Source organism: Nicotiana sylvestris, chromosome 5 (genome assembly GCF_000393655.2).
Source record: "Nicotiana sylvestris chromosome 5, ASM39365v2, whole genome shotgun sequence".
NCBI lineage: Eukaryota > Viridiplantae > Streptophyta > Magnoliopsida > Solanales > Solanaceae > Nicotiana > Nicotiana sylvestris.
Genome location: NC_091061.1, coordinates 170,811,766 through 170,839,084, shown reverse-complemented (window position 1 = coordinate 170,839,084; position 27,319 = coordinate 170,811,766). Strand labels below are relative to the sequence as shown.

General features: G+C 37.1%; 1 protein-coding gene across 1 annotated transcript; it reads left to right on the top strand.

The window, feature by feature from the left end:
• Positions 1-11,280: 11,280 nt before the first annotated feature.
• Positions 11,281-25,770, top strand: LOC104221028 (GDT1-like protein 3). Its single transcript, XM_070145657.1, has 9 exons — positions 11,281-11,703; positions 11,811-11,879; positions 22,872-23,009; positions 23,336-23,434; positions 23,596-23,668; positions 24,116-24,204; positions 24,344-24,427; positions 25,016-25,075; positions 25,321-25,770. Exons 1-9 carry the CDS (start codon positions 11,629-11,631, stop codon positions 25,507-25,509), a joined length of 876 nt encoding a protein of 291 aa, XP_070001758.1. The 5' UTR covers positions 11,281-11,628; the 3' UTR covers positions 25,510-25,770.
• The last annotated feature ends 1,549 nt before the right edge of the window (positions 25,771-27,319 follow it).

The following is a 27,319-nucleotide window of genomic DNA, read 5'->3' as shown; positions in this document are numbered from 1 at the left end:
TCGCCAGTTCAAGCCTAAATCTACCCCGGACCTCCAAAACACATTCCGATCACGCTCCTAAGTCCCAAATCACCTCACGAAGCTATCCAAATCATAAAAACCAAGTTTTGAGATCATTTACTCACAAGTCAACTTCCGATTGACTTTTCAACTTTATAATCAACTTAAAAGACTAAGTGTCTCATTTCTCTCTACAATCATTCCGAACCCGAGCCAACCAACCCAACAAAACATAAAAGAGTTGAACCACACAAAATGAAGCAGAAATAGGGGAAACGGGGCTAAACTCTCGGAATGACCGATCGAGTCGTTACATTCTCCCCCACTTAAACATACGTCTGTCCTTGAATGTGCCCAGAGTTGTTCCAAAAGCCAGCAAATCATTGTATAACCTTACCATACACATACTCCTAAGGCTAAAGTAAATTTAACTGAAGCCAAAGCTGATGACATAATTGCTGCAGTTGTTTCCCAAGTGGACCTTATGGCCAATGTGAAAGATTGGGTGTTAGATTCGGGTTCCACTAGGCACATATGTGCTAATAAAAAAGACTTTGTGTCTTACACCCAAGTTGAGGAAGGAGAAGAGGTTGTATATCTTGGTGACTCAAGGACTACTCCAGTTATTGAAAAAGGCAAAGTTCTTCTCAAACTCACATCTAGCAAAACTTTGGCATTGAATGACGTGTTGCATGTTCCTAGTATCCGAGCCAATTTGGTCTATGTGGGATTATTATGAAAAATAGGGGTGAAGGTTTCTTTTGAATCTAATAAGGTCGTGTTGACCAAGAATAATAATTTTGTTGGAAAGGGTTATTATAACCATGGATTGTTTGTACTTAATGTTATGAATGAAAATGCTAGTACTTCTGCTTACTTGATTGATTCTTTTAATTTATGACATGCTAGACTAGGACATGTTAGTTTATCTTATATTAAGAAAATGCATTCCAAAGGTCTCATTTCAAATATTAATTATTCTAATATTGATAAGTGTGAAGTTTGTGCCGAAGCTAAACAAACTAAGAAATCATGTGCTTCAATATTTAGAGAATCTGAATTATTAAGTTTAATCCAAACTGATTTAGGAGACTTGAAACAAACTATGACTAGAGGAGGAAAAAAATATTATGTGACTTTTATAGACGATTTTTCTAGATATACAAAAGTCTATTTGTTAAGAAATAACGATGAAGCTTTTGATAAGTTTTTAATTTATAAATCTAAAGTAGAAAATCAATTGGATAAGAAAATCAAAAGAGTTAGATCTGATAGAGGTGGTGAATTTATTTTGTTAAATGATTATTGTGAGAAAGAAGGCATAATTCAAGAGATAACTCGCCATATTCTCCACAATCAAATGATGTAGCGGAAAGAAAAAATAGGACCTTAAAGGAAATGATGAATATCATGCTTGTTAGTTCTGGCGCACCAGATAATCGTTGGGGTGACGTCATTTTATCTGCTTGTCATTTATAAAATAGAATTCCCTATAAGAAAACCGGTGAAACTCCTTATGAGTTGTGGAAAGGGTATTCCCCTAATTTAAAATATTTGAAAGTGTGGGGGTACCTTGCTAAAGTTATATTACACGATCCTAAGAAAAGAAAAATAGGATCTAAGACATCTGATTGTATATTTATTGGGTATGCTGAAAGTAGTGCAACATATAGATTTTTAGTAGTCAAAAGTGATGTGCTTGAACACAATACTATTGTTGAAACAAAAAATGCTGAATTTATTTAAAATGTTTTTCCTTTAAAATTTGAGAAAATTTATGATGCTCCTATTATTACAAGTGATAGTATTACACATGTTCCAATTATTCAAAATGACTTTGAAAGTGAGGATTTAAGAAGAAGCAAAAGACCAAGAAAAAAATCTTTTGATAATGATTTTTTACTTATCTTGTGGATAATGAACCTTTAACATATTCAGAAGCTATTTCTTCGTCTGATGTCTCATTTTGGAAAGAAGTTATTGATGTAGAATTAAATTCAATTTTACAAAATAATACTTAGATTTTAGTTGATTTACCTCCGGGAACTAAACTCATTTGTTGTAAATGGATTTTTAAGAAGAAACTCAATCCGGATGGTTCCATTGATAAATACAAAGTTAGACTTGTTGCAAAATATTTTTACCCAAAAGCAAAATATTGATTATTTTGATACTTATGCTCCTGTAACTAGAATTTCCTCAATTCATGTTTTACTTGTCTTGGCTTTTATTTATAAATTTTTTATTCACCAAATAGATGTTAAAAATGCATTTTTAAATGGTGATTCGGAAAAGGAAATTTACATGGAGCAACCTGAGGGTTGTATAGTGTCTGACCAAGAAAATAAAGTATGTAAATTGCTAAAATCTTTATATGGACTAAAGCAAACACCTAAATAGTGACATGAAAAATTTGATCAAGTATTGATTAATGATGGTTTTTCATCAATTGAAGTAGATAAATGTGTTTATACAAAATATGTAGATGGTACATGTGTTATTATTTGCCTTTATGTGGATGACATGCTTATTTTTAGTTCTAGACTTGATTTGGTACATAAAACCAAATTTTTCTTGTCTTCTAATTTTGAGATGAAAGACATGGGAGAAGCTAGTGTTATTTTAGGCATGAAAATTATAAGAGATGACAATAGTTTCATGTTGACTCAAGAACATTATGTTGAAAGAAGTCTTAAAATTTTTGATAATTTTGATGTGATACCTATAAGCACTCCTTATGATGTTAGTAGTCAATTAAAAAAGAATAAGGGAGATGTTATAAATCAAAATAAACATACTCAAATTATTGGTAGTCTAATGCATTTGATGAATTTCACTAGATCTGATATTGCATATGTTGTGTGTAGATTGAGTAAATATACTCAAAACCCGAGTCATGATCATTGGAATGCATTAGTAAGAGTAATGAAATATTTGAGAGGTACCATGAACTATGGTATTAAATATAGTGGATTTTCCACTGTACCAGAAGGATACAGTGATGCTAACTGAATCTCTAATTCAGATGAGACAAAATTCACTAGTGGTTATGTGTTCACCCTCAATGGGGTGTGTGGCATGGAAATCAACTAAACAAACAATAATAGCTAGATCTATCATAGAATCAGAGTTTGTGGCATTGGAATTAGCTGGCAATGAGGCCGAGTGGTTAAAAAACCTTTTGGCGAGTATTCCACTAGGAATTAAACCGACACCTTCTGTGTCGATGCATTGTGATTGCCAAGCTGCAATAGCCATCGCCAAAAATAAATCCTTTAATGGGAAGAATAGACATATTTGATTGAGACATAATGTGATAAAACAACTGCTGAGAGATGAAATTATTTCCATAGATTATGTGAAGTCAGAAGTGAATTTGGCCGATCCTCTGACTAAACCTTTGGGAAGAAAACTAATCTCTGAAACATTGAGGGGTATGAGACTATTGCCAATTTGAGTTATATCCACAATGATGGTAACCCAACCTATGTGATTGGAGATCCCATGAATTAGGTTCATATGGGTAATAACAAGTCATTAGTTGATCAAATATGCACCATTAAATTATGTCCCTTCCTATGGTGTGTGTATATAGTGCATGACTGCAAGGAATGAGAGGCTAAGTTATTAAACTCTTAATCCAATAATCCATAGCCTTTTTATATGTGGTGTATTGTGCTGCAGAATATACTTGATGGATGTACCTATATGAGTGTGGAGTGGGGTCGCTCCTATGAAATTTATGGCAAAAAATTTCTGAGCACTCATGAAAACCAGGCGCGCAAAACCGCGACAAACAACAAAGTGTGTGCGGGTAAAATGTGATAGATAAAAACTAAACTTACAAAAGAATTCTTGGTTCATAGAAGTTCTAAACTTCACCAACTGTTCCGTAAGTTTAATCTTATTTTATCTAGGTCTGGTTCATAGTCCAAGAGACACCAGATTCGACGCATTATGCTCATTTGTGAAAACCCAGCAAATTTTTTTATTTTATTATAATATTCTTTTTGAGCTATGTGGGGGATTGTTAAAAAATAATAATTTTAATATCTCAAAATAATATTTAAATTGATGTATAGATTTATCTTTTTAATGGGTCTTTATTAGACAAATCAGTTTGATTGTATTTTAATTTGTGTAAAAGTAAATTAGAATAACTTTGAATATAATATTTTATTAACATTGAATGGATATCAAAATCGGTTATGTTTTTGTAACTTTGAAATTGACCAAAATTGGTCTTGTATAACCGTTTCCTTAATGTCTAATTTGATAACTTTTCATTAATTTTTTGAGAATAACAGTTCTTTGGTCTTAAATGACTATAACGTTGATGGTATTGAATTCTTAATGCATTTTAACGTTTCTTTCATTATTGTCTTCTTTGGACTATATATAGAGCTATCTGTTGCGGAAGCCAAATGTATATAGTGTGAATAAGTCACAATTACTATATCAAAAATTATGACAGCCACCAAATAATAAATAAGACAATAAAGCAACAATAAAGGGAACACCAGAATTTACGAGGTTCGGCTAATTTTGCCTACTCCTCGGACACAACCAATATTTTATTTCACTCCAAAAATACAAGTGAAATAATACTAAAGAGAGAAATACAAATGTCTTAAACAGATGAGAAGGCAAATGAGAGGTGTCTATAAATCCTAAACATTAAGCCTTCTTTTATAGGGGGAAAATCCCCCCAACCATTCTTTTCCCACCGATGTGGGACAAAAGATTTCTGCCAAACTTAACAAATCTCCACCTTGGCAAAATTCCACATCTTCAATTTTCTCTCAATAACAAATTTTGGTTGTGTCTTCATCTTCAATCTTTAGTGTTCAACAATGTTGATCAAATCCAAACAATGTTGAAACTTGATCGCAGTCACCACCTTAGTTAGCATATCAGCAGGATTCTCCGTAGTATGAATTTTCTTCACTGTGATCCTCTTTCTTCTATGATTTCTCGTACGAAATGATACCGAACATCAATATGCTTCGTCCTTGCATGATAAACTTGGTTCTTCGCTAATTGAATAGCACTTTGACTATCACAAAAAATTGTGATACCTTTTTGTTCAACACCAAGCTCCTTTAGCAATCCTTGAAGCCAAATTGCCTCCTTCACAGCCTCTGTAATAGCCATGTACTCTGCCTCTGTTGTAGACAAAGCAACTGTTGACTGCAAAGTAGACTTCCAACTAACTGGTGCCTTTGCAAAAGTAAACACATAACCAGTAGTTGATCTTCGTTTGTCCAGATCACCCGCAAAATCTGAGTCACAATATCCAACTACAGACTGATTGTCTTCCTGCTCAAAAACTAACCCGACATCTACAGTATTATGAATATACCGTAGAATCCACTTCACAGCTTGCCAATGCTCCTTCCCTGGATTGTGCATATATCTGCTAATAACTCCAACAGCTTGTGAAATGTCAGGCCTTGTGCAAACCATTGCATACATCAAGCTACCAACAACATTTGCGTATGGTACCTTTGACATATACTCTCGTTCAGCTTCATCCATTGGCGACATAGTAGTACTTAGCTTAAAATGGGGAGCAAGTGGAGTACTAACTGGCTTAGTCTTGTCATCTATGCCAAAACGTTGTAGTACTCTCTTCAAATATTCTTTCTGAGATAAACAGAGTTTCTTTGAACGTCTATCTCTAATTATCTCCATGCCAAGAATTTTCTTTGCCTCACCCAGATCCTTCATCTCGAACTCCTTCTTCAGTTGAATCTTCAACTTATCAATTTCTTCCGAATTCTTGGAAGCTATCAACATATCATCAACATATAGGAGAAGATATACAAAGGAACCATCTTTAAGCTTGTGCAAATACACACAATGATCGTATTTGCTTCTCTTGTACCCTTGCCGCAACATAAACTCGTCAAATCGCTTGTACCATTGTCTAGAAGATTGTTTCAATCCGTACAATGATTTTTCAAGTTTGCACACCATATTTTCTTTTCCAGCAACTTTGAATCCTTCTGGCTGAGTCATGTAGATTTCCTCCTCCAAGTTTCCATGTAAAAATGCAGTTTTTACATCCATCTTGAACTAGTTCCAAATCCAATTGTGCTACCAAAGCCAACATAATTCTAATGGAGGAATGTTTTACAACTGGAGAAAACACTTCATTGTAATCAATTCCCTCCTTTTGAGCATATCCTTTGGCCACCAATCTTGCTTTGTAGCGAACATCTACTTGGTTAGGAAATCCTTCCTTCTTTGCAAATACCCATTTGCACCCAATTGCTTTCTTTCCCTTCGGGAGATTGGCCAATCTCCATGTATGATTCTGATGAAGGGACTGTATTTCATCATTCATGGCAATCCTCCACTTATCTTCTTCTGAACTTTGGACAACATCTTTATAAGTGGTAGGAACATCATCAGCTACAATTGAGGTTGCACAAGCAACTGTCTCTATGAGACGAACAGGTTTCGTTATTGTTCTTTTTGGCCTGCTGGTTGCTATTGATTCAAGTTGTTGTTGAGGTTCCTGAGTTGGAATCTCCTCTACTGGCTCTCCTTCCAGAGGGTAATCTTCATTTGTTTCCTCCTCTGCTTCTTGTGTAGGAAAAATAAATTTTCCCTCAAACTCCACCTGCTTAGAAGCACCTTTATTTTGTTTGGTATCTTCTGTTACCTTATTTACCATAGCAGATTCATCAAAGGTAACATCCCTGCTGAATATTACTTTCTTTGTCATAGGACACCATAAGCGATATCCTTTGACTCCAGAAGTAATTCCCATAAAAATAGCCTTCTTTGCCCTTGGATCCAATTTTGACTCCGTCACATGATAATATGCAGTTGAGCCAAACACGTGCAAAGAGTTATAATCTACAGCAGGTTTTCCGTACCATTTTTCAAATGGTGTTTTGCCATCAATAGCAGCAGATGGTAGACGATTAATGAGGTGACATGCATATGTAATTGCCTCAGCCCAAAATTCTTTGCCCAAGCCAGCATTGGACAACATACACCGTACCTTCTCCAGCAAGGTCCGGTTCATACGTTCTGCCACTCCATTCTGTTGTGGTGTATGTCTAACAGTGAAGTGTCGGACGATGCCATCATTTTCACAGACCTTATTGAAATGATCATTTTTGTATTCACCTCCATTGTCTGTGCGAATACACTTGATTCTCCTGCCTGTCTGATTCTCCACCATCATCTTCCATTTGAGAAAAATTCCCAACACTTCATCTTTGCTCTTCATTGTATACACCCATACTCTTCGGGAAAAATCATCAACAAAGGTTACAAAATAGTGCTTCCCACCCAATGAAGGTGTTTTGGAAGGACCCCAAACATCAGAGTGTACATAATCCAAAATGCCTTTAGTATTATGGATCGCTGTACCAAATTTAACCCTTGTCTGTTTCCCTTTGACACAATGCTCACAAAACTCCAAGTTGCAAGCCTTTACTCCTTTTAACAATCCTTGATCTGATAGAGTTTTCAAGGATTTTCCTCCAGCATGTCCCAAGCGCATGTGCCATAGCTTGGTTGCTTCTGCCTCTTTGTCGTCACTGGATGTCACTGTCGCTGTCCCAATAATTGTACTGCCACGATAGCGGTACATATTATTATTCTTCTGATTAGCCTTCATTACCACTAGTGCACCGGAGCATACTCTCATCACTCCATTTTCTGCAATGATTTTGAACCCTTTTGATTCTAGGGCTCCCACAGAGATGAGATTCTTCTTCAAATCCGGTACATATCGAACATCTGTTAATGTTCTGATCATTCCATCATGGTTCCTTAATCGTATTGAACCAATGCCATATGAGGTAGGAGGGCTGTTATCCGCTGTGTGGACGACTCCATATTCTCCTTCTTGAAATTCCACGAACCAGTCCTTGTTGGGACACATATGATAGCTACAAGCCGAGTCCATCAACCATATGTCTGATGATGTTGATGACTCTGTTGTAACTAATGAGAAGTCTGAATCATCACAATCAGCTACATTTGAATCCATAATGGCCTTTCCATTGTTATGTTTGGCCTTATTCTTCAACTTCGGACAGTCTTTCTTCCAGTGCCCTTTTTCTCGACAAAAGGCACATTCATCTTTGCTGGGTCTGGATCTTGACTTGGATCTTCCCTTCTTTGTCCTCGTTTGATTTTGAGGACGACCCCTCACAAATAGTGCTTCTCCTTCTCCGCCCTTCTGTTTTTCTCGCTTTCTTTGTTCATAGCTGTACAAAGCCGAACAAACTTCTCTGAGAGAAACTTCGTCATTTCCATGGAGTAGAGTAGTTTCAAGGTGCTCGTACTCATCAGGAAGTGACGCCAACAACATCAAGGCCAAGTCACCATCATCATAAGTTGTATCCATATTTTGCAAATCTGTGACCAACTTATTGAAACTGGTGATATGTTCATTCATCGTGGTACCAGGAACATAGGTGAAGTGAAACAGTCTCTTCTTCATGTACAATTTATTTTGACTGTTTTTCTTCAAAAATTTATCCTCCAGTGCTTTCCATAATCTACTTGCAGAAAGTTTCCTTTGTGTATGGATATTTCTGCTCTCTAGCAAGGTAGGATCGAATAGTACCGCAAGCAACACGGTTGATAATTCTCCAATCTTCTTCTCCAATAACATCTGGTTTCTTTTCTTCAATGGCCAGATCTAGCCCTTGTTGAAAAAGGACATCTAGAACCTCGCCTTGCCACATCCCAAAATGTCCGGACCCGTCAAATATTTCTACCGCAAATTTCGCATTTGACACAATTCTTGTCATAAGCGAAGATGCCAATGATGACGTATTGTTGACACTTGATGTAGATTCTTCTTGTTTATTGTCTCCCATCTTTGACACAAATATTATTTAATAGCTGACGACACAAATCAAGATTATTTCCTTTCTGGTGTGGAAGATCAGACTAAGCTGCAACCACAGAGCATACTAAGACAGAATCTTGACACAGTTACCAAGATAAATCTTTTCTGATGTGGAAGATCAGACTATGCTGCAACCACAGAGCATACTAAGACAGTACCTTGGCTCTGATACCAATTGTTGCGGAAGCCAAATGTATATAGTGTGAATAAGTCACAACTACTATACCAAAAATTATGACAGCCACCAAATAATAAATAAGACAATAAAGCAACAATAAAGGGAACACCAGAATTTACGAGGTTCGGCTAATTTTGCCTACTCCTCGGACACAACCAATATTTTATTTCACTCCAAAAATACAAGTGAAATAATACTAAAGAGAGAAATACAAATGCCTTAAACAGATGAGAAGACAAATGAGAGGTGTCTATAAATCTTAAACATTAAGCCTTCTTTTATAGGGGGAAAATCCCCCCAACCATTCTTTTCCCACCGATGTGGGACAAAAGATTTCTGCCAAACTTAACACTATCAACTTGTATTCATGGTAGTAGAGTGAAAAAACAAAGTTAAAACTTTTCTTCCATTTTCTTTTATGTTGGGTTTTCTTCTTAATCGTTGTTGTTTCTGCTCCAAGCTATACTAGAAGAGTTTGTTGAATCCTGGGAATACGCCTAATAGTATTCATCTTGGTGTGGGGGAATTATCCTTAAGGACAGTATCTTTGACACACCTCAAGCTAAACCTATTATTCTCCATAGTCATTCAATTTTTTCCAACAAGCTTCTTTTTGTCAAAATAAACCGCTGAACATTTCTGCCCTTCTGGTCAAGGGCGGAGCTACGGTGTTGGTTGTGGGGTCGGTTGAATTCAATAGCTATTATCCAAACTTCGTATTTGCATTAAGAAATTCAATGAATATGTACAAACAATAACTTCAAAAAATTATAATTCCGAACTCATAAGGTTTAAATTCTAGTTTATTCTAGTTTCGCCTTTTGTCCTAGTAGAAAATTGGAGAAGAACGCTTCGATAGGAAGAAAACAGGTTTTGAACTTCGTATGTTTTTCGTTCAGAATTGTGGAAATATACTCTCAGAAGTGATGTGCAATTAATACATGGGACAAAAAGGCCTCTTCGTTACTGTTGACTTTTCAGACAGCAACCAGCAACATATTGAATTTGGACTTTGGACCAAAAGAGTCATTTTCAAAAGACTGAAATGAATGTGACCAGATTCATTGTTTCAAACCATTACTAAAGCATTATGAGTGTGTCAAGTATGAAAAAATATTTTACAAAAAAAAAAAGATATACTCCTATAGAAGATTAATAATAATAATAATAAAAGAATAGAAAAAATGATGGATTCTATTGATCAGACTCGTTAATTCCGTAACTTTGGAAGAAAGTTCTATAATTTCATTAAAAATAGATAGAAAGGAGTTTTTAATTTTTTATTCTCCTTTGTTGGAGCTATTATTGTTCTTTTGGTGACCCGACAGCACAAGACCCTGAAGTTATAGGTGGGGGGAGGGGGGAGGGGTTGCTCACCACCTGAGCAACCTCCTCCTGTCGATAGAAGGGAAAATATTGCTTGAAAAGAAACAATAATTTTTTACTTTCCATAATTGACTCCTAAGCTCGGTGGAGCTTGTGGTTTAATTTGATGCAAATTAAAGAATCTTACTAGGGCTTGATATGTCGTGAATCCTCTTGAAGAGAGGGGCGCCTTCGGGAATGCAGACACAAGTAGTGCATAATTGTCATCAGCTCGTGCCGTAAGGTGTTGGGTTAAGCCCAGCAACGAGCGCAACCCTCATACTTAGTTGTCATCGTTTAGTTTGGAACCCTGAACATACTGTTTGTGATAAGCCGGAGGAAGGTGAGGATGACGTAAAGTCATCACGTCCCTTATGCCCTGGGCGACGTGCTATAATAACGAAAGCAATTTGAAAAATATTTTGACAAAATTTGATTGAAGATTAAAAATAATGTCTATATATTTGGTGAGTAAAGTAAATTTAAAGTTTAAAATATTATAAGGAAAATGACTTCGATCAACAAACGAGAGAAGTTATTTTCCTCCATTTGTTGAAAGATTTGTCAACCAAACATTAGAAATAACTATTTAATCAAAATTTTCTTTAGGTGTTATGAAACAATAAAAGAAGAAGAATATTGCAGAGAAAAGTAGAGAGAGAATTCTTATTGATATGAGATGAATTACAATGAAATAGAACCCTCTATTTATAGGGAAAAATTGGCTTAGCCACCAAGTAATAAACCCTATAATATTTTTAAATAAATAAAGACATTCACCTCTTTTATAACATTAGGTAAAAACTTACTCACATTTTGTGCTTAACACCGCCCAATGCACTTTTTCTTACCCACATTTATTGGTTAATTTCTCTTTCTAAAAATAAAACATTAAACAAGATCCCCACTTGCCGTTTTCCGCTTTTGGGGGGAGAGAGATCTTGCTGGCAATTTACTCTCTTTGCTTTGCTTGTGTCCGCAGGATCTCTCCTCTCCTTCTTCTCTCTTTCCTTCGTAATAATTAATAAAACTTCCGCGTTAAACCCAAATCCCAATTCCCTCTACTTGATCTTGTAACACCATTTTCATCTCCTTCAATAAAACCTCAACTTTTCTCCCCTTGATTTCACTCATTTGCTCTTTTTCTTGAAAATTTTCAAGAACTGAGCTTTATACTCAATTACCCAGAAATAAAAACAAAATGGGTTTGCATTTAAACCCAAAATATATATGGATCCTCTTACTTCTCATTACTACCCCTCTGATTTATGCTCAGGTAGTGTTAACAATTGGTTCTTTAACATTTTTCTTGTGTTTCTGGGTGTGCAAATGATGTATGATGTCCGTTTAATTTTGATTTTTTATTGTTTTGGGTTTACTTAGGATGCTGTGGATGAAACTGAAATTGTTGAGTCAGGTGGACGGTTCAAAGATCTGGGTAGGCGCAGTAAAGTGAGTATACTTTAGCTTAATTTGAAATTTTATCTGTTGAGATTTTGAAATTTTACTGGATGTGTGTAATTTTTATGCATTGAAAGGTATAGCATTAGCTTGATGTGTGCGTGCGTGTGTGTATATGTAGTTATTTACTTTACTGTTTTACCTTGCTGCAAAGTGTAAACTAGTTATGATAGTGCTAGGCAGAGGCGGATGCAGGCTTTAAGATATGGTCCAGACCCTATACATCCATTAAGGTATCCACGGAGTATGTAAAAAAGTTAACTTCAGAACCAGTTATTAGTGTCACACCTCCTTTTTCCGCCTCCGCGAGGGGTGAAGGATTTTTTCCAATTAAAGGACAATCGAAACGTGATTTGTTTATTTATTTCAGAGTCGTCACTTGGGAGATTTAGGGTGTCCCAAGTCACCAATTTAATCCCGAATCGAGGAAAAGAATGACTCCATATTACAGTCCGCGAACCAGAAATCCGGATAAGGAATTCTGTTAACCTGGGAGAAGGTGTTAGGCATTCCCAAGTTCCGTGGTTCTAGCACGGTCGCTCAACTGTCATATTTGGCTTATATATCTGATTTTATACAATTATTAACTTATGTGCAAATTTTATTCTTTAGCCGCTTTTATTATTTTTATTTATTGTTATTATTTTACGGAGAATTGCAACATTGTGAAAACGTATTTCAAACCACGTCGCAATCAATGCACCTGTGGTTATCGACACATTTCGACTCTGTTGAGATTTGGATTTGGGTTACATAAATGCACACCCATATTTAAGAAAATAATTTGTTAAAGACGCGCCTAGAGCGACTAGCGTATTGTTGTTTTGGGAAAGGCCGTAAAATTTCACTAGATGGCCAACTCCGATGTTTAAATAATTAATGCATACATTTGTGAGGGTCCCGCAATCTATACATTTTACTAGGCTCATCTCATCTCATTTATTTTAAATGGACAAATCTTAAAGCGACTACATTTTTCTATTATAATTAGTCTCTAAAATAAAGAAAGAAAATCCTAATTAATTACGAGCCCTTTTTTTTATTTAAGAAAGCATGACATACTAATTGCTAGATTAATACAAATATTGATGAAAAAGAATTTTACTAAAAAAATTCGAAATTATAAATAAAATAAAAATTCGACAACTAATATTCAAAAGAATCAAATATAGCTAGATTAAAACTCGCATTGTTATAAAAAAAAACTATTGAGATTAATTATTCACGACCATTTCAAACTAGATTTAACCATAATTACTAAAGCTTATTAGAAAGTTTATTAAACTTAAACGTTCTTCTAATCTTGTTTGAACTCAAATCATGCCTTAATGCCTAATTCACGAAATTTAGTTTAAATTCATGCCTTAGCTAAATTTAGCTACTTGTTCACGATTAACCTACTATTGATAATCTTAAAACCTTCATAACTAGTGAATTAACCCGTTTTGCCAAACCGATTCATTAAAGACTAACTTATGTTATTTTCTCTTATTCCAATTATTATTCAGTAATACATGAAATAGCATAAATACAATCAATAAAAGGAACAAAGAAAAAGCGAAATTAAAACTTCAAAATTCCATTCTTCATATGTATTCATGCTTCCACATTATTAGCTTGCAATAGCTAGTATTACAGTCGTGTACCTGGTATTGGAAACAAGAGAAGATGAAGATGAGCAACGTAGTATGTAACACAGCAACAGCAACAAAAACCAGCAATAACCAGTCAACGGAACACCCAGTGACAGATTTGAAAACCAAGATAAAAATCCAGAAACACCGACAACAATCAACGGACAGAAGCAAAAGGAATCTTTTCAGATTTGAAAGACTAGTTAATGTTCCCTTAATTTCTGAATCCGTATATCAGAATATTTAGATTGTATATCAGGTGTATACTACTCACTCTTTTAATTTCCAGAATGTTTTTATTTGTCTTTTTGTAAGTCTTAATATTTTCGGAATTTTTCTCTCTCTTACATATTCAGCTCCCTTTTTTTCTCTATCTTAAATATTCAGCTCCATTTTTTTCTCTCTTCTTCTTTCTGTCCTCCCAAAATCTGATCAAGTCTATCTTATTTATCTCTCATCCCCAACCCTTTAATCAATTAATAAAACAACCACTTTCTCTTACCAAACCCACTACTACATAAAAAATACAATTATTATTTATTTAAACAACTTTTCTTGAGCCCCGCAATCCCACAATGTCTTGTTCCCCATTTTTGATTAACCCACTATTACGCAAGGTCTGATTCATGCGGGGTCATGATACGTAGGCAATCTCCATAAGATTCGACCACCACTGAAAAAGTGAATAAAAAAAAAAGAATAAGAAATAAAGGAAAGTGCGAGAGATTTTCAAAGGGGCACAATTACAAGAAGCCGGAATGACGCGCGTAACTGAAGTGAATGCGTGATAGAACGGTTTAACTGCTTAGGTGCACTGCATCTCTGATATATGATTATCTGTCAAATGCCATAACACTAACGTGATGGCTTCACTTTGTTGTGTTCATATATCATAAAAGTGATTGGTTGTGGTAACTCCTCCCTGCAAAGCAAAGTCAAAGGACAATGACACAGAACTTCAGAACCGAGTGGGTCGGTACCAATGACCGACAACAACTGGTCGAACGGAACAACGGGTTGGTAGAAGAAGTGAAAATGCTGAGACAGCATGTGGCAGACATGTATCAGGCATGGATGACTGGGAAATCACCACCCCCGTCACCGCCAAGCTTCTTGAACTCTGTCCTTACCCAAGCACCCAACACCATAACGGATGATCCCCCGTACTCACCATCCCAACCCACTTATAGTAGCTTTCCCAGCTACCCGAGTAGCTCCATTACTCGCCCTCCAGCTATGTTTTCTCAATGCTTCTCCCTCCCCAACACCACTTCTCTCCCCGTGACCCTAAAAACCATACTTCACTTTCCAGGTACCCGGCTCCACAAAATGCCTATCCACCCTCACAAGCCTACCGAAAGCCATCTGGATCAGGTTTCCGGCCCTGCCAAGCATGCAAGAATGAGAGGTTGCTGAGGAAAAGAAAGGCTTTCACCCCTATTGGAGGATCATATGCCGGTTTGTTCCAAAAGTTGAAGTAATTGGACATGTTGAAGCCGATTCATATAAACGCGCCAAACCCTCTGTCAAAGAAGCTTGATTTTTCTAGAAGGTGCGCATATTGCTCAGATGCACCGGGGCATGACACAGAGAAGTGTTGGAGGCTGAAGGAAGCAATTCAGAAGCTTATTGATGCAGGTGACATTGTCGTGCCAAATCCGGATGCAACAGACACTAGCCAAAGTCCATCGCCTACTCGAAGTGAGATGCATAGGTCGAATATGATTTGTTTTGAAAAAGGGTATGAGAATTCTTCTGAGATTCTTGGAGGTCCGCGCATGGCAAAGTTTTCAGTGCTATATTTTGGTGAAGATCCCAGTAAGGTTGATGCCGAATTCAATGGCTAAGATGCCGAGCCTGGCAATTGGAAAGACGCTCCATTCCTTGGTCCGCCGGAGAGGATCTTTGATGGCTTATTTTGTTGTCATTTCTGTTGTCTGGATTATTCTTAGGGTTGTAATCCGGACATTATCTTGTGTCAAATCCTCCTATCTTTCCATTTTTGTCATAGCGGTTTGTGTAGTTTTGTCCAGGTTTGTTTTAAGATTTTACTCTGGTTTGTTTTTGTTTGTCTTGTTATTCAAACCATTTCACCATTAGTCTAATGCAAAATCCGGTCTTTTATTATTTCCAGTTACCTTTTTGTTTAGTTCTTTTATCATTTTGTTCAGCCGATTCTAGTGACATGACATGCGCACACAGTTTGGGCCTAATCCTAATAGTTAATCATAAAACCCCGGAAAGGTGATCAGAACATTTAAAGGAAATAAGAACGGTTTGAGATTATTCGGAGCTCGAGTCATGTGAAACTGTGGCAAGTAAAACATAAAGAAAACCGTTAAAGGCAAGATTCGCCAAATTGACATGAGGGTCGTTCATGATAATGAGAGTGTTGCCCAGTGCTTTAGAGATGACAAATGAAAAAGCAAATTTGTGAATATAATTGTCAAGTCCAGCACCATCAGAAGAATCTATGTTCAATTGTGTTGTTTGCACTTGGCATGTTTTGAAGACTGGAATGACGAAGGCATTTTATTCTACTACCTAAACACTTTATCCTTCGTTACCCCTTTTGAGCCTTATTTATTTTTCTTTCGTACCCATCGTTCGGAATCAGTAGCAACGACTAGAAAACACAAGCATGGCAGGTAAACAAAAGAAAAGAAAACAACAAAACGGCAAAAGAGAAAGGGGAAATGAGAAAATAATAGGTAAATGAAAAAAAAAAGAGGAATTGGGAACTACGTTTGACCTGATTCCTCAAAGAGGATACGTAAGCGCCTCACGACTCGGTCATAGGGTGCGTAGTGTGCATAGTATAACAAAAATAAAAAATCCCCAAGCTAGAAACTAGGGCCAGAGTTGCGTTTGTTATAAGCAAATATGGTTCCGAAGGTTGTAATTTTGAACCCCAAATTTATTTTTGTTTTCGAGCCTTTAATACCCTTTCTTTCTAGCTTATCCAAAATCCCACATTACGATCCAAAGAAAGACCTTTTGACCAATCTTCGAAAGATGCCAAGTCATGCAAACGGAAGTCGGGGATAACACCCCGATCCCCAACAGAGAAAAAGATCATGGATTGGACATGAATTGATAGCCGAAAAGAATCCCAAGCAGAAAGAGTCGTATCGGCAACCCTCCAAATCCCCAGCTGGAAAGTGATACAAATGAGAGAGTCTTATCGGTGAAAATCTTTACGGACACCATAAGGCGATGAAAGCTAGAGAAAAACCAAAATGAGAGAGGCTTGATAGTGAAAACCCTTCGGGCACTACAAGTCGAATAAGATGGGGAATCGCCAAGGGAAGATCCTGAAAGACGATTGACGGCAGAGGATAGGCCACATGTGCACGTCATGATTATTAGAGTCGGTATCTGCGTTTGATAGGCTTTTATTTATAGTTTCTCTTGTTAAAGAGTCATTTTTTTCCTTTGTCTTTTGTTCGGTTCCCTTTTTGTTTAGCTTTCTCCTTTCATAGAAAAATTCCCCACTAGAGTCTGTTTGGTCAGAACAAGTGAGAAATGATTTCAAAATCTGCCATCAGCTTTCCAATTATGCAAGACCAAATCCGATTAGAACATCCAAATGGTCTAAACCAAGAAAGAACAACGCGGAGAGCAATGTGCATGATTTGGGAAATTCATATGAGACTAAAAGGTCGGGGGAAATGCCAAGTTTCACTTGCTATGCCGCAAAAGAAGAGGGATATCCCCAACAGAAAAGGTCGCTTTCAGTGACACGAATAAACAGTGATTTGGAGTGTTATCCCCAGCAGATCATCTCAATGAACATGCGCGATCTTCAAGTTACATCGGCTGTCATGAAATGCGTGAGGTCAGATAAAGAGACCGGGGAAATGGTCAAGAGGTTTGGGGAATAACGAATCGTCAAGAAGGGCGGAAGGTATCAGCCCAAGCTTCAAGATGGACAGACAACGCATAGAGGGAGAATGGTTGATGGCATCCCCAGCAGGAGTATCACAACCAACCGCCGCGTTTTAAACTGACCAAATTTTCTTTGATTTGAAGCAGGGACAGGGAATGCTACCGATGACAGAAAGATGCGTCGCAAGAAAGATTGTCAAACTGGGGCAGAAAATTTTCGTTCATTTCGGAAATTTTCGAGAAGTCCAACACAAGTTTGGTGAAAATTGGTATCCTCAGCGTTTCCTTCCGGGGAAAGGCAAAACGAGTCTTAAGGGAGGTAGTCTTCGAAGGAAGAAGCTAGCAAAATAAATAAAAATAATAAAAAAAAAAACCAGTTTTGCAAAAGGAAACAGTTTGCCGAGGAATAAAACATCCTACTTAAAAGGAAGTAGTTTTGGAAGGAGTAAGATAACATATTTTACTCATCAGAGTTATCCCCAGCAGTGTTACTCAGCGGTTCGCAGCAAATCATCGAGATGTAGAAGCATCCTCGACAGAGTTTCGACCAAGTTTCAAGAGGGTCGGACAATCCAGAGTGGGGAAGGAAGAAAAGGAAATTTCATCCCCAGCAAAATAATCCCCAGCAAGTTTTGAGGTAAGACATTTTCAAGTTTTGAAGATATTTTGGGTTCATCCGCCCTCAAATAGGATATGTTGGGTTCATCCGCCCTCAAATAGGATATGTTTGGGTTCATCCGCCCTCAAATAGGATATTTTAGGTTCATCCGCCCTCAAATAGGATATGTTGGGTTCATCTGCCCTCAAATAAGATATTTTGGGTCCTTCCGCCCTCAAATAGGATTTTATTTTCAAAGTTGTTGAAATCAGGAGCCCGCCTGAAGAGAGGAAAGACATTTTATTTTTAAAGTTGTTTAAATCTCCCCAACCTAAAGAAAGGAATGACATTTTATTTTCAAAGTTGTTGTTGAAATCAGGCGCCCACCTGTGTAATGAGAGGAATACTTTCCAGTCTTTACATTTCATGTCCTAGGTCGCCCACCAGTATAATGCGGGCATACATTTCTGTTTTTCATTTCATGTCCTAGGTCGCCCACCAGTATAATGCGGGCATACATTTCTGTTTTCATTTCATGTCCTAGGCGCCTACCAGTATAATGCGGGAATACATTTCTGTTTTTTCATGTCCTAGGTCGCCCACCAGTATAATGCGGGCATACATTTCTGTTTTTCATTTCATGTCCTAGGCGCCACCAGTATAATGCGGGAATACATTTCTGTTTGTTTTTCATGTCCTAGGTCGCCCACCAGTATAATGCGGGCATACATTTCTGTTTTCATTTCATGTCCTAGGCGCCCACCAGTATAATGCGGGAATACATTTCTGTTTTTTCATTTCATGTCCTAGGTCGCCCACCAGTATAATGCGGACATACATTTCTGTTTTTCATTTCATGTCCTAGGTCGCCCACCAGTATAATGCGGGCATACATTTTTGTTTTCATTTCATGTCCTAAGCGCCCACCAGTATAATGCGGGAATACATTTCTGTTTTCATTTCATGTCCTAGGCGCCCACCAGTATAATGCGGGAATACATTTCTGTTTTTTCATTTCATGTCCTAGGTCGCCCACCAGTATAATGCGGGCATACATTTCTGTTTTTCATTTCATGTCCTAGGCGCCACTAGTATAATGCGGGAATACATTTCTGTTTGTTTTTCATTTCATGTCCTAGGTCGCCCACCAGTATAATGCGGGCATACATTTCTGTTTTCATTTCATGTCCTAGGTCGCCCACCAGTATAATGCGGGCATACATTTCTGTTTTCATTTCATGTCCTAGGCGCCCACCAGTATAATGCGGGAATACATTTCTGTTTTTTCATTTCATGTCCTAGGTCGCCCACCAGTATAATGCGGACATACATTTCTGTTTTTCATTTCATGTCCTAGGTCGCCCACCAGTATAATGCGGGCATACATTTTTGTTTTCATTTCATGTCCTAAGCGCCCACCAGTATAATGCGGGAATACATTTCTGTTTTCATTTCATGTCCTAGGCGCCCACCAGTATAATGCGGGAATACATTTCTGTTTTTCATTTCATGTCCTAGGTCACCCACCAGTATAATGCGGGCATACCTTTCTGTTTTTCATTTCATGTCCTAAGCGCCCACCAGTATAATGCGGGAGTACATTTCTGTTTTTTTTTTTTCATTTCATGTCCTAGGTCGCCCAGCAGTATAATGCGGGCATACATTTCTGTTTTCATTTCATGTCGTAGGCGTCCACCAGTATAATGCGGGAATACATTTCTGTTTTCATTTCATGTCCTAGGCGCCCACCAGTATAATGCGGGAATACATTTCTGTTTTTTCATTTCATGTCCTAGGTCGCCCACCAGTATAATGCGGGCATACATTTCTGTTTTCATTTCATGTCCTAGGCGCCCACCAGTATAATGCGGGAATACATTTCTGTTTTTCATTTCATGTCCTAGGTCGCCCACCAGTATAATGAGGGCATACATTTCTGTTTTCATTTCATGTCTTAGGCGCCCACCAGTATAATGCGGGAATACATTTCTGTTTTTCATTTCATGTCCTAGGTCGCCCACCAGTATAATGAGGGCATACACTTTTGTTTTTCATATCATGTTCTAGGCGCCCACCAGTATAACGAGGGAATACATTTCATATTTTTGCATTCAGGCGCCCACCTGTATAACGAGAGGAATACTTTTCAGTCTTATACTTCAGGTCTGGAAATCAGTAACCCACCGGAAGGCAGAAGGTTACAACAAAAGTCCCCGGCATAACAAATTTTGATGAAGAGAGTCGTATCTCCAGGGGAACCACCGAAAAGCTTAATGAAGGAAGCCATATCCCCATTAGACCGAGCAAAATATCAAACAAATTACGGACAGAATCGAAACTTAAACCAACTAACCGGATCGGAACGACGACGAACTCGAACGAAAACAAAACTCGAACCATGACTGCCAACGACCTAACGGATCTTGACTTCAACGACAAACCCACCTTCCTTTTAACCTTGACGAACTCAAAACGACAAACAACGACCTCGACGAATTGAAACTGAAGATCGTCGAGCAGCAGTAGCTTGTGGTTGAGCAATGGCAACTATGGATGCTGAACGAAGAAGAAGAAACATCGAAGGTGGTCGTTTCCATGGCGGGCGGGGAGGCAGTGAAGCAGAAGAAGCAGCAGCGACGAGCTGCAGCTCGTCCATGGTTGGACGTAGCAAAAGCAAGCAGCAGCAGCGACGGGCCTAGCAGGAGCGGAGCAACAGCAGCGACGGGCTGGCTTGGTTGAGCTAGGTTTCGACGAAGGTTTTCCGGCGACGTGACGACGACAAAGAAGATGAAGATGGGGCAGCCATGGGAGCTGCTTCACGTCGTCCATGGCCGAGCTTCGAGGGTGGTCGTTTGCTTCGTATGTTTGCTGTGTATGTGTGGTGTGTGTTGAAGGTGAAGGACGGGGGAAGGCAGCCATGGGAGAGGTTTTGGTGAAGCTTGGGGAGGAAGAAGTAAAAGAGAGGGGGGGCGGGTAGTTTAGGGTTTTTTAGGTTTGGGTTTCAGAAAAATGGAAGGGGGTTGGGATTTGTTTGGGTTATGGACTGGGCTGACCGGGTCGACCCGGTTTGAAATGGACCGGGTCGTAGGTGTTTTGGGCCTAAATTTATAACTGAAGAGGAGACTCAATTCCGATTTTCTTCTATTTTTTGCTCTCTTTTCTTTTACTTCCTAATTAATAAAACTAAAATTCTAAATTAACTTATCAAAAATACTAATTAATTCCAAATAACTATTATCGCACATTTAAATAGCAATTAACGATAAAATCGCACAATTTAGACGTTAAATGCTAAAAATGCAACGTACATTATTTTTTATGATTTTCTCATTTTTGTAAAACAAACTTAAATAAATACTAAATGAAAATGCGACATATTTTATATTTTTATTAATTTAAACAAATAAACATGCACAGACAAAATACAAATAATTATACAAAAATACCACAAAAATTCAAAAATTGCACACCAAGGAAAAATCGTTTTATTTTGAATTTTGTGGAGTAATTCTTTCATAGGGCAAAAATCACGTGCTTACAATTAGCACTTGAGATTCCCATTCTAGAATCCAGAACCCATAAAGTTAAGATATTGGATTGGTCTCTGCTTGGAATTCCACTACTATAACCGTATTCGGAAGCGGTGTGTTTGGCCGAACCCACTGCACGTACAGTTAGTCCGCCCATAGGTGCTGGAGTAGTGTGTCATTGGATAATGCAAAGAGTGGAATAGAAGATCTTTTGACTAGTCTTGGTCTTTTAGTTCATATCTACTGAATCTTGGTGTCAAATATTGAGGTAAAATCCTAGTTCGATGTAAACTTAAAGAGATATGATGCATACAGAACTAAAGACATACCCCTATAGAGATCTTATATATTTACTAAAGTAGAAGTGTAGGGCGGAATACTAGTCTTGCTATAGAGTACAATGTTGGATGGAGCTAAGATCAGATGCAAGCATGTGGTTTACCAAGTGCATAGAGTGACATGTTATATGCACTGCAGGAGCATCTATCAGAGAGAGAGAGTATCACTTTAGTTTAATAAGCTTTTGTCTGAGCAGTTGTTTTGTACTCTAAAGTAACTGGGAATCAATGATTCAGTTGTCTGTGTATCATTGAGTCAGGTGAAAAAAGATGTACAAAAATGATATTTGCTGGTAGTTATATGATTGAATTGATACCTTGGTATTACTCTGCTGATAAATGATGTGTCGTGGCCCCCAGGGCTTTGGTCTAGTAGTAAGAGCACAATGTGTGATCTGTGAATCAGGCGTGCGCCACGAGTTCGAACTCTGCACTTGAAAAAAATTGATATTTAAGTGGAGTAGATGGGGGAGCAGGCTCATTATCTGCCGAGTTTCGAACCGCGCTCCAGCTGACCAGAAAAAAAAATTGATCCATAGTGTGTTGAGATAAAGAATTGAAAGAACTGCAAACAAGAAATGGTTCCGTCTATATGTATGGTTTGAAATCTAATGGGTTACCAATAACCAAACATCAAATTTTATTGCGGCACTATTTGAGGAGTTTAATGTGTTAATTTGACTTGTGTATTATATAAGTAGTAACTTAAAAAAACTCTTAAAACAGTAATTGGAAAGTTAGCTTTATTGTAAAAACATCATATCCAGTTTTAATTTGTTTAGCTAAAATGAGTTTGATTTTGAGACTTGTAAAATTTTATAAAGTAGTAATTTAATGGTGTTAAACTTTTTGGTATTTCTCCAAATAATAGGAACTTGTCGTTGAACGGGGATTAGGGAAATAATACTCAGCGCTAGCTTAAACGATCTAGCTTGGCATTTCTACCACATGTGTTTCTTATCAGTTTGCTGACTTTGCATTTATTTACTGGGCAGATTATAGTTGAAAAACTTAAGACTGGTGTTGTGAGGGGTGACGATCCAGATTCTATTGATGTTGGTCTGGGTTTGGACTCTAATCTTGGCACCCTTGATGCCTTCTTTGCTAGTTTGTCGATGATCCTTGTCAGTGAGGTCAGTAACTCCGCCACTGTATTCTTTTACTACTGCTGTTTTTCATTGCAGTTAATTTCTGGTTAGTTCTGCTTTTCTTCAATCTTCATGAAAGAAGTTGTATACTAACTTGTGATTTTCTGCTTCTCATGATATTAGTGATGATGACTATGAGGTTATCTGTTGAAAACATAAAAACCAGCTGGCTGGCAACTTTTTAAATAAACACCACTGTTTCCTAAACCTAACTGCAGTTTGGTGATGTACTATTCATTTTGGCAGTGCCCTCCTCAAGATATTGCCTTACTCTCGTTTAATAAGTGTTTTATGGATGGCTATGCTGCTAGATTGGTGATGAGACATTTATAATAGCAGCTCTGATGGCAATGCGTCACCCCAAATCAATCGTTTTATCTGGTGCACTCAGCGCCTTGTTCGTTATGACTGTAAGTAATTGAACTTCCTTCATTACTTTGTTAGTTCACACATACAGCATTTCTTCTCTCCCCTTCATTAGGTTCAATTATTTCTCATACATTTACAGTTCTCGCCCATAGTATGTGCCAGTATGTTAGTACTAACTCTAGGTCTCCCTTCATATAACTAGATACTCTCTACTGGGCTTGGTAGGATAGTGCCAAATTTGATATCAAGGAAGCATACAAATAGTGCAGCTACAGGTTGGTATTTTACATATTGCTGTTCTGTAATTGTCTCGGTTTACTTTAACGATGTGATACCTTTTCTGTTGATTTTGGCCTTTTAGCTGTCTCTAAGATCTCGAGTTGAAACTTGACAGTATTTTTCCACTGTTCATATTCCAGTTTCTTGCCAGATTTTCTGTTCGTCCTTTGTGCAAGTCGAACTAGTGAATAGCTATTCGGTCTCTGTGCAACATAATGTAAATTGTGATTTCTAATTGGGTTGCAATACTACTATATTTTTCTGTTTTTCTTCTTGACATGCCTATTTTCCCCTATATATTCTTTTTCTTCTTCGGCAAAAAAGCTCTTTTTTCTTCTTTTTATTTCCCCATATTTTGTCGGATAAGGCTGATTCTATCGTTCCCATCCGTATTTTGTTCTATTAGATAGTTACAAAGTTCTGTTTTTTCAATTTTTGTGCAGTTCTTTATCTCTTTTTCGGGCTTCGGCTTCTCTATATTGCATGGAGATCATCAGATTCAAAGGCTTCCCAGAAAAAGGAAATAGAGGAAGTATGTTCCCCTTTCTATTGTTTAGATGTTTTACATTGCTATATGGTCTTGCTTTAAATTCTGGAGTACTACTTTTGATTTTCACTTTTTCTGGAGTTGCCGGTAAATTTGATCCCTTGGTGAATATTAAATATTTCAGGTGGAAGAAAAACTTGAAGCTGGACAGAGCAAAGCAGCAGTCAGGCGATTCTTTTCTAGATTGTTCACACCCATATTTTTGGAGGTATTTATGTGCATTTGAGCTCAATATGTATTCCATTCAAAGGAATGCCTGTTATTTTTTTAAATTTCACTCAATTTGGGTCAAACACTTCATGACAATGGCTAAAATATGCAATCATCGAGGGATGGGGTATTAATTCTTTAACGAGTGAATTTTGTGCCCTTTTCTTTGGTAATTTTTGGATGAGTAGTGCAAATAAATTTCAAGATGCATTGATTGCTTTATTAGTCAAGGAAAAGGGAATTTCCTCACGGGTGCGTTCAATAAGTGAACCGGAAAATTGTGATAAGAGGAATCTAAGTAATCAGTTTTCCTCTTAATTTCGTGGAGAATATTACATTTTCTTCCATCAAATATCTGGAATGGCATTGCTGACATTTCTTCTTCAAGTTTACTTCATTTCCCCGTTTCCCACTTAAATGACCTATTCCCACATTCTAATTTCTATCCAATTTCCCATTATTTTGCTTCCTGCAATCGTGTCAAATGTTGTATTTTGTTGGTCCGACCATATCAGTTTATTACTTTATTGATAAAATCTATGAAATTTATAAAATAACTAACATTAATTTGTTGTTGTCTATGCAGTCCTTTATCTTGACCTTTCTCGCAGAGTGGGGAGACCGCAGCCAGATAGCAACAATTGCTGTAAGATATTCTTATTTCCTTTTGATTGGGGCTCACAAAAGACTGGGTGCTACCTTTGTTTTCACGTGCTCGTTAATATCTTGGTTTTCAAGTTGTAGCAATTTTCTAAAACAGTTACTCTAGAAGTATCACTGGCTCGAGCAAGAATACAGCTATGCAGAAACATACCGTGCTTATTAGCTTAACAATGTGTGTCATTTAAGTTCAAGCGACGTGTTCAATTGATTATGATCTTCATTCTGCAGTTAGCTACACATAAAAACGCAATTGGAGTTGCTGTTGGGGCAACAATAGGACACACTATATGTACTTCAGTGGCAGTGGTAGGTGGAAGCATGCTTGCATCGAAGATCTCACAACGAACAGTAGCTACAGTCGGAGGGCTTCTTTTCCTCGGGTTTTCCTTGTCATCGTATTTCTATCCACCTCTATGATTTTGACTTCATAAATCGACCTTAATTCTTCTGGAATGGCATTGTTGAATCCAATTTTTCGGTTATTTCAATAGGCTTAAGAGGGAAATGAATTATTTGTACTACAGCAATTTTACCTTATTTTTTTGTGTAAATGCAAGATTATTTAGTATGTTTTACATGAATCGGAAACATTGCTGAAAAAGGGCAGTGGTCTATGTTTACATTGTTGTAGAAAGAATTATGAAAAATTTGAGATGACTTCCTGTCAATTTATTCAAATGCCTAATGTCTAAGAGCTACTTTTACAAGTTAGAATATTGGAAACAAGGGGGAACTAATACAAAGATACAGGAATTTTTACAAAGCACTACAGTTTAGAGTCTAAGTACCATAGGTAACTATAGTTTGCATAGTTACTATTTGTAGCTATTTGTTATCAGCTTATATCACTTGTATTCAGACGCGTAATGAATACAACCTGTGTCAACTGTATTCGTTGCGCAAATGAGTACCACATGTATCGGCTGTATTCTTTCGCGCAGTAAATATACAACCAAGGCGAAATACAGAATAACAGAATGCTCTCATTGAAAGTCGAATTCAAGACCTCCGCTTACTAAGCGGGCACTCTAACCAATTGAGCTATGGGAGGTTGTTGCTATCCTGTTTCAATTCAAAACAATTGATATATTGTTTCAATACTACAGATGAATTCGCTATAAAATTCAAATACAACTATGACTTTTTTGAATGTATAGCTAAGAATGGTAAATGCAATGCATATATTTGCTTTGTTGCGCAGTTTTTCCATAAACTAATCTCTACATTATTATTAACCGCATGATAATCTTTATATTATTATTTGTTGCATAAATAACCCATGCATTATAATACATGGACATACTTTTCCCCATGATAGCCACCTTCCTCCAAAATAAAACTAAATTTATTGATCTTTTCTTTGTTCTAATGATTATTTCAGACTATTTTGGTTGAATAGGAGTTAGGTGTCCTATCTTTGTTTCATATTAGAAAGGAAAATGAAAGACAAAACATTTAATGTAGTTTCAGCTAAAAGAATAATGTAGCCTTTTTGTTAGGTTTGTTAGTTTTTTTCAGTCCCCACAAATGTATAGGCATTTGTCTACCTCAATGCCTAAACTTGGGTAAATGTCCACATCAAAGAACTCAATCAAGAAAATTTTGTAAGGACATGACCTTTAGGAATGTTTTATTTCTTCAAAAAATAAAGTTTGTACTTAGCTAATCTTGGGTGCAACTCTATGGATATATGCTGGTTTTTATGTCTTAACTAAAGAGTTGTACTTTGAGGATGTTCTAGAATTCTAACGATAATACCATATCCAGTCAAATCTTACAAGTGGGACCAGTTGGAGAGGGTAGTGTATATGCAAATTTTCCCCCTATCATGTGGAGGCAAAGAAATTGTTTCTGATAGACCCTCGGCTCAAACCAAGCATAGTCACAACATTTTAGAGAAAGAAATACAACATTGAAAAAGTCAATGAAAAAGAAGCAATAGCGACAACAAGGTAATCATAAAACCAAAGCAGAAACATATTCTATAATTCTAGCTAATTTCTATCCATGGAGTTCCCCATTTAACATGTATAATATAAAGTTTTGCAGTTATCGACACTTAAACTATTGGAAGATAGCAGATACTCAGTGAAATAATCGAGGTGTATGTCAGTTGACCGGACATCGCCATTAACAAAAAACACAGTGCAATGTTTACTACATTTGTAAGCTATACACAAGTTATTTTGTTCATAAGTTATATAATTAATATCCACAATGTACAGAG

What these genes read in the sequence shown, in the direction of transcription:
- LOC104221028 (XM_070145657.1), top strand. Translation starts at nt 11,629, where the DNA reads ATGGGTTTGCATTTAAACCCAAAATATATATGGATCCTCTTACTTCTC. An exon ending in CCCCTCTGATTTATGCTCAG is followed by an intron (nt 11,704 to 11,810) that starts GTAGTGTTAACA and finishes GGGTTTACTTAG; the next exon opens with GATGCTGTGGATGAAACTGA. An exon ending in AGAAAAAGGAAATAGAGGAA is followed by an intron (nt 24,205 to 24,343) that starts GTATGTTCCCCT and finishes TAAATATTTCAG; the next exon opens with GTGGAAGAAAAACTTGAAGC.